This window comes from Mya arenaria, chromosome 8 (assembly GCF_026914265.1).
Source record: "Mya arenaria isolate MELC-2E11 chromosome 8, ASM2691426v1".
NCBI classification, from domain to species: Eukaryota; Metazoa; Mollusca; class Bivalvia; order Myida; family Myidae; genus Mya; species Mya arenaria.
In genome coordinates, this window is record NC_069129.1 from 63,530,426 (window position 1) to 63,542,442 (window position 12,017).

General features: G+C 36.2%; 1 protein-coding gene across 2 annotated transcripts; it reads left to right on the forward strand.

The window, feature by feature from the left end:
* The first annotated feature begins 3,015 nt into the window (after window positions 1-3,015).
* Window positions 3,016-9,946, forward strand: LOC128243466 (uncharacterized). 2 transcript variants are annotated; one of them, XM_052961261.1, is made up of 3 exons: window positions 3,016-3,072; window positions 6,167-6,308; window positions 8,756-9,946. In XM_052961261.1, exons 2-3 carry the CDS (start codon window positions 6,213-6,215, stop codon window positions 9,497-9,499), a joined length of 840 nt encoding a protein of 279 aa, XP_052817221.1. In that variant the 5' UTR covers window positions 3,016-3,072; window positions 6,167-6,212; the 3' UTR covers window positions 9,500-9,946. The 2 variants fall into 2 exon arrangements, with proteins under 2 accessions (XP_052817221.1, XP_052817222.1); XM_052961262.1 differs by having other exon boundaries at window positions 3,059-3,093.
* The last annotated feature ends 2,071 nt before the right edge of the window (window positions 9,947-12,017 follow it).

Here is a 12,017-nt window from a genome sequence, read left to right on the forward strand (position 1 = left end):
TTACGTATGGTGTACAGTAACAGAACTGAAATACAAAGCTTTGATACTAATTTGTCAAACAAGCTTCAAAATGGAAAATATGTAATGGTTAAACAAGCGTGTCCAGTTGGTTTTATTTACGATGATATATCGAGGGTCTTTAAATGAAATCCAAGTTCCCGCATTTGACTGAAGCAAAAGTGTTTATGATTTTATTTATGTCTATCTCAACATCGCGATGAATATGGAGGACGCCAAGTGAGAATAGCCTCTCGCCGGCCATTGTAGAACGAAGGTATGTCTCGATACGCCTCATGGAACTGAAGGAGCGCTAACATGAGGCGGATTGGCAGGCATGGTCAGCAGTATCTGCAGTATAATGTATATGCAGGGATAAGCTGCCTCCGATGTCTTGTTGAGTGTCGCCAGCAGTGTCGAAGGCAACATTCACCTGCTATCGCAGAATCCACCTCCTTCCTTCATCGCTGAACTCTTGCTGAGTCTTGGGCAGGTCTGGTTCATAATACTGGTAAAAAAGTCATCTTTTAGCATACAGCTTGAAACAAACAAATGTTGCAGCATTATGTTTAAAATAATTAAATTAAGAGGAGATTTGGAAACTGAACTTTATTCAGACAAAGAAACAAACAAAAACAAAACACCATCACAACAAGATGTTGTTTTATAATTATAGAAAAAGTACGTATTACAAATATTTTAGATATACATACAACAATAGTGACAAAAGACATGCTGGAGCACCAGGAGGTCACTACGATGTTTAACTGTGCCATCCATTTCTGATACTAGTATTATTTGCTTTAGTAATAGCCGGGGCATTTTAACCATTCTTCGTCATAGTCGGTATACGCGAAGGACCCTGATTTTTCCAATCATTAGCACTGTAATTCCCCATTTACATTTTTTTTTCAAAAGCAATAGTACAAATTAAAGCGACACATTTCAGTTCCACTGAAAAAGGCGATGGTCGTAACTAATGCTGGCTGAATGTCGTGATGCACCAACGGGTCGTTCTGTAGGACGAGCAGCCTCGTTCTCGGATTGACATCTACTAAATACATCTATGGAAACCCCAAACCTACTCGGGAATTAGATAAATAAAACGAAAATAACCTAAATTGCTATTCTAAACAGTTACATTTCAAAGCACGAACGTTTTGTCGAAACATGGAAACAGCATATATCTAGCACATGTCATCCATATCATTACGGCGATTTGAGCAATATTGCACAGATAAATTGGAAGTCATGACACCACTTTGGCCGATTCCGTATATAACCTAGTAATGGTCATTAAAATTTACCGAAAATAATTGAACATTGTTTGAGGTCACTTGTCTTATAGCCAGTTTTTGTGAAATTACGGGTACTGTTTATAGTCCCCGACTATGTGTCCCTAATTGATATATGACGCGCCTCGGGCATTTGGGGTCAGTCGTTGTAAAAACAAGACAAGCCAATATATACAACAGCACAGTTGTAGGAAGAAGGTTTATTATTTTATTTCATCGAATACCGATTTTGACATTCGAATATTAAACGTTCGATCGAATTTTCGAATATTCCTTGGCATCCCTAAATTATTAAATATGATGATATATACAAAATAGTAAGATTCGGACGTAAGCGGTTTCACACACCAAAAAATCCAAATATTTATCCATAAAAGTCTATCGCAAACTTTTGTACAACAGGGTGTTGCCAGTTTTGTTCCCATGGGAATATTTTGAAAAAACTTGGTGGATGACCACTGTATGATGCTACAAACGAAATATCAGGGGTATGGGCCTACCGCTTCAGACGCTGATACGATTTGCAAGGATTTCTCGATATAAATATGTGTGAAAGTATGTAAGAAACTTGTGATCCCGGGCGCCCGTTGCTGATCGTTTACCGATCATTGTCTTTTGTTTGTTTATTTGAGTTTATCAAGGTCTGCCCGCGCCCATTGGCTGCATATTATGGCTTGACCCCGCCGTGACGCCATCACGACTTAAATTGTGTTTAAATGCCATAAGTGACATGAGACAGAAGTGAAAGCAATTCGCAGTCAAATCCAGACATTGGAAGACTTGAAGAAACAAAGTGAGATACAAGAGATCCGGGTGCGATACCCTAGCTCTTTGCGAAGAGACCTCTTGGTTCTTTAACGTGCTCGGTGTAAAGCACCGATACACGGGATACAACTTTCCTGGGTTGAACCAGTACTGAGTACACCACTTTTCAAAGCACTACCCTTTAAATGCCAAGCGCCAGACAAGGGAGCTACTTGTACCAGCTTTTAACGTCTTTCGGTATAACGCGACCCGGGATCGAACCCACGACCTCCCGCTCCGTAGCTCCGATTAGTGTCCTAACCCCTGATCGACTTTAATAGTCCCGGTTTTAAATTGTTTTCCATATTTGCGCTTCTGTGCGATATTCCGCGAATATCAACGGTGACCTTTAGACATTATTTACTTAGCTTATAAAAGTAGGAATTTAAAACCAAAACCATTTTCTAAAATCTGGTTATGTCTACTTTGCAACGATACCAACATTTATTAAATTGATGAAGAATTAAAATAGAAAGACACTAGGGCCGTGTTTTCCATACTTGCGCTTCTGTGCGATATTACGCGAATTTCAACGGTGACCATTAGACATTATTTACATAACTTATAAAGATAGGAATTTAAAACCAGAACATTTTCTGAAAGCTGGTTGTTCCTTCTTAACAATAATACCAAAACTTTAAAAAAGTATCAAGAATTAGAAAAGTTAGACACTACTGTAGTGAAAATACGCTGTTTCCAACAATGACGTTAAGGTAATATTAGCATAAATTTTTAAACTAGAAATTAAAAACCAAAACATTTTCTGAAAGCTGGTTGTTTCTTCTTTACAACGATACAAAAATGTATTAAATTGGTGAAGAATTAAAAAGTTAGACGCTAGGGCCGTGTTTTTCTTACCTATATATCTCTGTAGAGACCTTATAGGGCCGGATTTTATACCTACCCCGACAATCGATCCCGGGTCCCGGCAAATATAACTCCTCTGTAACGGGTACTACTTGGAAAAACACAAAAGGTAACTGAACTATTTTTAAAGGTATAACTTGCTTGAAGTTTTAATGTTATGTCAACGGTTACAGTTCTGATATATACTTTCTCAACGTTATCGAGAAGACACATTTTCTACTACGTTTAATTGTTTATTATCACCATACTGTGAAGGTCACGGCTAGCAAAAATTTGGACCGAAGGCGGTCCAAATCATTTTCACACAAATTTGTTCTTTATCCCTGAAAACACTGACTCCCTGAAAACACTGACTGGTACTAAAATCATCAAAAAAACTCCTAGACTAATATCTGATGCCCATTTATGCATTAGTTAATTGTAATCATGCCCCTCCCCCTAGTTCCGGAGGTATAGCGGGGGAAATTGACCATGTGTTTTCAGGTAGCCCTGAAGGGCCAGGTGAATGCGTTGTGTTTTTTTCTGTGCCGAAAATAGTGTTTTTTCTGTGCCGAAAATAGTGGGGCATTGGCCTTACCTTGGATGTCCTTGGGTTGCGGGGGGTTTTATGGATATTTTACCAGCAGCTTGAGCCCACTGGGTGGGGATTCTACCTGGATCGGCTGGACCATAAGTCCAAAACCTGGGGAGGCAATGGTTATAATTGACTGGTGCATTAGCAGACACCTCGAAAACCATTCATCCAGCCGTGCTGAACGTTAAATTTGACTGGGTCCAACTCAATGTAAGGGGTTTCAGGGTTTCCATCAAAAAATGTAAGGGGTTGTAGGGGCTCTGCCATAAAGTTCTTAAGATATGTCAGGACGATGGGTCCTGAAACATAGTCCACTCATTGTCTATTTGGTTTATTTTAGAAATCAAAATGGTGTAATTTCCTGTATTTTAAACAAATTTCCAATTACTGTTTATATGTTGCTTTTATTAAGGATAACCTACTACAATGAAATTAATTATAATACAAAATATATTTGCTTAAAGGTTAAAAAAAATTATTTGCTTGTTTTGGTTATTTTTCTAGTATTCTGACCAAAAAATATCAATGATTTTGTTGACTCAAATTCTTTTTAACGTGGGTATGTTTTACATTCAATTGGCACTGTTAACATCACAGCAAAATCTGCAACAGCCCATCATTGAAAAAGCTTAATTATAAGGGAATAATATATTCATGCAAATGTGTTTTTTCAATTTAATTTACCTTTATTCAAAATGAGTAAAATTGTGATACTAAGGTATAATCTTTTCTTCACCCATGCTTCTCAGTTACAATTCAAAATGATACGTGTCGACAAACAACATAGTTATGTTGCCTAAGTCAATGAACACAAAGTCTTGTTGTTTGCTTCACAATCATAGGCGTTTATATGGATGAAGGTCCTTACATATTTTGACAGTGGTGTTTTTCACACCATCCTGTTGTGAAGATGGGTAAAGAGCACTGTGTGTCCTCACTGACATGCCTTCTTGCTGTTGTCAATACTGATACAAATGTTGTAATACTCAGGACACGCCTACCGGCATTCAGTCAACCGATGCAATTGCAGCAATAACCTGTTTTGTCAAAAATGAAGATTGTTTGATAAGGCTTGTCGCAAGGCAGATTATATCATGTCAGCACAATTAACAAGTGTCGATACTTATAGCCTTGCCTTATCAGGCCCGACTAGCCGTAAAGGCCTTGCAGAAACACTGGATTTTGTCCATCTGACCGACAGTTTTCACGTTCTGATTTTTAAAAATGATGTTCATAATTTTTTTAACAAGTGAGAATATAATTTAATTTGTTTAGATACCTTTTATTCGGGCTTTGTTTGGTGGAAGTTGTGGGTTCCTTGACTCTGTTATAACCTTTTAACATCTGTGGTGGTATTCATAAAAGATCTTAAGTCATTTAGTCATTAAAAGTAACTTACTTAAAACATATGATTTAACTATGTTATATCTTAAATACTTTTTATTTTCATTGATTTGATTCAAAATACATACCTTTATGCAAAAAATATTTATACTTTTCTTTTAATTTGACTTGGAAATTAATTGATTGACAGACTTAATTGATTGACAGACTTAATTGATTGAAGTTAAGAAATGACTTAAGAAGTTTTATGAACATTGCCACTGGTGTATTGTCCCTAATCCTGTAGGTATCAAAAGAAGTTGTACCATTAGAATGATTACAATCTCGTACCACTGTGAAGTCATACCAGATTTGGTGACGTTGCCAATATATGTAGTTTTTAGTAGATGTATCCTGTATCCAGATAGTGTGGAAATAACAAGGATCCATACCTTATCACCATTGAATTTTAGATCATGTATATTAATATTATTGAATAGTGCATATATGATATCTTATAACTATATGAAGGAAGTTTTACTATTAAATACTTATATTAAAAGACTTCTCTGAATCTTGTACTTCTCTTCGTGGTGGTACAAGTTTGTATTGGTTCAACTCCTGTTGAATTTAGTAGCCAATATTGGCAGATGATATAGTTCAGACATATGCTTGTGATATTGGATATTAATAACTGGAATGGCTTTTTATTCAATATTAATCAGAATAAAAAGATACTTTCTAAACAGAAAATAAATAATTATCGTTTCTCTAAAATGGAAACAAGTACATGTTTAGATAAACTATGATCTGCAATTTATGGTTGGCATAAATATTACTTGTTCAATGATTTCCATGTTTAATTCACCTAATTCAGAAAAACAGTCAGATGTCCAACAGATACTGACTGTAATCATTGAATACTTTTTGTATCCAGAATAAAAGACAACCATCTAGAAAGATATCAAACTATTTACAAACAAAACTCAATATCTAAGGATTTTTGAATAATTATGGTATTTAGTATTATGTTTAAGCGTAATGGACTATTGTATGCACACATATCATATGTATATGCCTGCATAAAAAATGTCTTCAAACACCTGTTCTTATAAGGAAAAAAAATCCTATAAGTTATGACAACATTTGCGAGACATCATAAGTTCTGACAGCTTTAAGAAACCGTTTTTTTTTTAAATTAGTTTTATAAAGTAGAGATGTTGCACTTTCAAGTCAAATTCAAAACAATGAAAAGGATAAATGGAATATGTTTTTAAATTGATGTCTGGTTTTATTTAAATTTTAGATGTTTGTCCTGCACCAAACAGCCATTGGACACTGATGTTATAGCGATGTTTCTGTTCACCGTCTCCACCTTACCGCTTAGGCAGGCTTCAACACTGGGCCATAAAAATGCTGCTAAGAAAGTCTACAGATTATTTGTACAGGTGATACTTTTCAGCAATCGCATCAGCGTTCATCAATTTAAACTTGTTATTTTAAACTTGGCGTAAAAAATAAATGTTTGTTTCCATTATACTGATCCATTGCACCTACACTTTTGAGCTCACCTGTCACTTTGTGACAAGGTGAGCTTTTGTGATCGCCTTTTGTCCGTCGTCCGTCGTGCGTCATCCGTCAACAATTTACTTAAAAGACATCTCCTCCTTAACCGCTGGGCCAATATTAATAAAACTTCATAGGGATGTTCCTTGGGTGGTCTTCTATCAAAGTTTTTCAAAGAATTCAATTCCATGCAGAACTCTGGTTGCCATGGCAACCAAAAGGAAAAACTTTAAAAATCTTCTTCTCCCAAACCACAAGGCTTAGGCCGTTGATTTATGATAGGGAGGATCACCAAATGGTCCTCTACCAAGATTGTTCAAATTATGGCCCTTGGGTCAAAATTGGCCCCGCCCCGGGGGGTCATGGGTTTTCTCTATATGTTTATAGTGAAAACTTAAAAAATCTTCTCCTCTGAACTTACTTGGCCTAGAGCTTAGATATTTGGCATGATTCATCGTCTAGTGGACCTCTACAAAGTTTGTTCAAATTATGGCCCTGGGGTCAAAATTGGCCCCGCCCCGGGGGTCATGGGTATTCTCTATATGTTTATAGTTAAAACTTCAAAAATCTTCTCCTCTGAACTTACTTGGACTAGAGCTTAGATATTTGGCATGATTCATCGTCTAGTGGACCTTTACAAAGATTGTTCAAATTATGGCCTTGGGGTCAAAATTGGCCCCGCGCCGGGGGGTCATGGGTTTTCTCTATATGTTTATAGTGAAAACTTTAAAAATCTTCTCCTTTGAACTTACTTGGACTAGAGCTTAGATATTTGGCATGATTCATCGTCTAGTGGACCTCTACAAAGATTGTTCAAATTATGGCCTTGGGGTCAAAATTGGCCCCGCCCCAGGGGGTTAGGGTATTCTCTATATATGTTTATAGTTAAAACTTAAAAAATCTTCTCCTCTGAACTTACTTGGGCTAGAGCTTAGATATTTGGCATGATTCATCGTCTAGTGGACCTCTACAAAGATTGTTCAAATTATGGCCTTGGGGTCAAAATTGGCCCTGCCCCCTTGGGGGGTCATGGGTTTTCTCTATATGTTTATAGTGAAAACTTCAAAAATCATCTCCTCTGAACTTACGTGGCTTAGAGCTTAGATATTTGGCATGATTCATCGTCTAGTGGACCTCTACAAAGTTTGTTTAAGTTATGGCCCTGGGGTCAAAATTGGCCACACCCCGGGGCTGATGGGTTTTCTCTATATGTGTTATAGTGAAAACTTAAAAAATCTTCTCCGAACTCACAAAGACAAGTAACGTCTTAATTTAAACTGGATAATATATTTAGTACACATACCAATTTTCAATATGGGCCACATACAACAATTAATAACAAATATACATAATAATTATATAGATACACACGTAAAATCAGGTAGTGACAAGAGCTTAGATATTTGGCATGATATATCATCTAGTTGACTTGTACCAATATTGTTCAATCTTTGGCCCTGGGGTCAAAAAATGGCCCCACCGGGGCGGTCATGGGTTTCCTTATATATGTATATGATGAAAACTTAAAAAATCTTCTTCTTCGAAACCAAAAGGCGAAGGCCTTAGATATTTGGTATGAAGCATCGTTTATCGGACCACTATTAAGATTGTTCAAACTTTAGCCCTGGGGTCAAAATTGGCCACGCCCCGTGTTCATAGGCTTAGGTTTTCAATATTTGTATATAATGGTAGAATGTGCAATATATGACAGGTGAGCGATTCAGGGCCATTTGGCCCTCTTGTTTGTTCAAGTATGGAGTTTTCCGTAATTTTCTAAAAAAATATGCATTTATTTGAGTGAACATGTTAATATTTTACAATTTTACGCTTACATTTTTCTACAATAGTGATAAACCATTAACACTGATATTGGTTGGTTTGGTACAGAATCCTGGTTCTAAAAACAAAAAGAAAAAAAGTTATGCCTGCCTGTAGACATACCCTTTTATTTTGAGATGTTAGTGGAAACAAAGATTTTTTTGGGGATAGGGGCTTATACATTGTACTTTTGAGTACTAGTATGAATGAATAAAAACTAATATCAATACAAAATAGAAATAAGTGTTTATAAAATATATTACTAGTAACACATAGCACATGCAATGAATGTGTGTGGTTTCAAGCTCATATATATTAAAATTATATTGTGCTGTATTAAATTTTGAAGTTACTATATACTTATATTTTAAAGCAATTTTTACTGAATTGGTATTTTTAGTTTTATATATAAGTGTTTTTGTTTCTTCACAGACCTGTACAGTAAAATGATATTTATGGATATTTGTATTTTATGCTATGTTTTCTTTTACTTTTTGTCTTTATATTGTAGAGAGCTCATGGAAAATGTCCTGTGACTTTTCATCAAAGATTTGCATCGAATGCGCCAAATTTGAAGTCTCATCCTTCACCAGATAGCAGTGTAGCAAAACTGGCTGCTGAAGAGATTCCCGTCAGTTCAGACATCGGGAAGAAGCACATAGTGCCTATGTATGACGTGGATAAGGTTTCAAGGGACTGTCATATCATCTATCACCGACGCCTTTACTTGATTGGGATCAAACAAACCTTTTACGTTTCTCTTGGAGCATTCGCAATGCTAAGCTTTGGAACGTTTGTGTGTATGAACTCGGGGGAGGCTGAAGATGTCCTGATTCCACTTTTAGATATTGAAGTTCCTGACATTCTTTTAGGATATGTATGCCTTATATCTTTCATGATAGTCAATGTTGCATTTAACTTATATCGGCAGAACAAACTGTCTGTAATAAGGGTTTATCAAACACCAAAACCAGACAGGTACATAGCAATTGTGATAGATGGCTTAAAAAAACAGAAAACTGTGGAATTTGGTCTCGATGATTTGACGCCAACAAATTATGGAAGAAAGATAAAAAAGGGTAATGCCAAGATTGGTGACAGAATCGTGGCACTGCACTTGGATGACTTTATAAATGACTCATACTACAACAAGCTGTTCAAACTGGAAAAAAGACCCATAAATATGAAACGGAAAACTACAACATTACCCAGGACAGAAGAAGCAAGGATTACCAATGACAAATGTGATAGTTAGAAAATTAGGATATTTTATTTGCTTGTAGCACGATGCTGTTATTGAATTATTAAATTATAACTGTTTATTTATATCAGAGTGATTGATTCAATGATTTGAGAATCCTCTTACCTTGCTTCCAATGAGCTGAACATATGTTAAAAATATTTCTTTTATAAGTATGGTATTTTTTTTCTTGAGTTCTTATGAAATAAATTTTATTTTATCCAGATTGATAAGTGAAAACCAAGGTTTAAGACTTTGCATGTGTTCTAATTTTGCAGTGATCCATGGATGTGTTTCAATAAAACTTTGCAATCTTCAAAACATGGAATAGTTTAGTGTGCTGTCTCTGTGACATATCTTGTTTATTTAATGTCACTTAGAACTGCTTCACTTTTACCCCTCGGAATATACATGTACTTGTAAATGATGTCAGAGTGACAACCAATAAAATAAACATATTCATGACCTCTACATTAGCCTTTTTTAACAATTTAAATGTCTTTAGCATGTTACGAAATTACACATTAGCACTACTGAAGCATTGTGGAAAGATCCACGGTAGGTTATGCGCTACTTCATGGGAAATGCAGTGTAAACAGATTTCAGTGCCAAGCTTGTCTGCTGATGATGCTTTTAAGATCTACAACACTATATACATATGGAAATGTTACATACAGAAATTTGACCTGTACAATAAGTACATGCTTCTCTGCTACACCTAGATGTTTTGCAGAACAGAATTCATCGACAGCTTTTGGGATGATATTTTGAAAATGAGAAAAAATTATATCAACAACATGGTTTAACTCACCAACTAAGTGTATAGATGTAAGTTAGGACAAGGTGTATGCCAAGTACGCACGACATAATAATAACTCAAGAATAATTTGAATGAAAACAGGTTGGTTGGAATTGCTGGATGTGGAAGTTGAATCTCGGGACTGTTCTTGTTCAAATATGGTACCAATACTCGTACTTCTATTTAGAAATGAACCCCAGGGAGGCACATGTCTGATGTGATCTGTTTACCAGTGAGTCTATCTCTGCACTATTATTAATTGTTTTGGACCTGACAATGTACTGTTTCCCAGCGTGTCTATTTCTGCACTAATATTCATTGTTTTTTGTTCTGGCAATATACTGTATACCAGCGTGTCTATCTCTGCACTAATATTCATTGTTTTTAGCTCTACTGGCCAAAGGCCAAAAGAGCTTATGCGATAGTAATGTGTACGTAGTATGTGCATCTGTGCGTCCGTGCGTCTGTAAACAATTCCTTGTTAACATGATACAGCCTTCAGTTTTGATTGTATCTCAACGAAACTTGTACAGTATCTAGATATTCATTAGAGCTTGGTTCCTTTCGAAAACCAGCCAGATCAGCCCATGCATGCCTAGATTATGGGCCATGATAGTATAAAAAAATGCTATTGTGTAAACAATTGCTTGTTAACACGATACAGTCTTCATTTTTGATTGTATCTCGATGAAACGTGTACAGTATTTAGATATCCATAAGAGGTTGGTTCTTTTCGAAAACAGTGCTGTTGACCACACAAACACAGCCAGTAGAGCATAGGCCCTTTTGGGCCTCTTGTTTTTTGACCTGGCAATGAACTGTATACCAGCGTGTCTGTCTCTGCACTAGTATTCATTTTTTGACCTGGTAATGTGCTGTTTACCAACATGTCTATCTTTGCACTAGTATTCATTTTTTGACCTGGTAATGTGCTGTTTACCAACATGTCTATCTTTACACTAGTATTCATTTTTTGACCTAGTAATGTGCTGTTTACCAACATGTCTACGTTTGCACTAGTATTCCTTTTTTTACCTGGTAATGTGCTGTTTACCAACGTGTCTATCTTTGCACTAGTATTCATTTTTTTACCTGGTAATGTGCTGTTTACCAACGTGTCTATCTTTGCACTAGTATTCATTTTTTTACCTGGTAATGTACTGTTTACCAACGTGTCTATCTCTGCACTAGTATTCGGTTTTTTTACCTGGTAATGTGCGGTTTACCAACGTGTCTATCTTTGCACTAGTGTTCATTTTTTTTACCTGGTAATGTACTGTTTACCAACGTGTCTATCTCTGCACTAGTATTCGTTTTTTTACCTGGTAATGTGCGGTTTACCAACATGTCTATCTCTGCACTAGTATTTTTAATCTCCCTGACAATCAAAGGTTTCGGGAGGGGGATATTGTTTTGGCGTTGTCCGTTTTTCCGTCCGTCCGTCCCTCCATCCGTAACCATATCTTGGTAGGCATTGATCAGAAAATGCTCAAATTTGGTCAGAATGTTCCCCTTGATCAAATCTCGACCATTGTAAAAGTCGGTCACATGGAGTCAAAAACTTGGTTACTAGCTCAAATCTTAGAAAACTCTTTGGAACAAACTAGAGGCATTATACATGAAATATTCATGAAACTGAATCAAAATGTTTTCCTTAATGAATTCTTGGACATATATAAAACTGGGTCGCATATGATCGAAAATTAGGTCACAAGGTTAAATCTTAGAAAAATC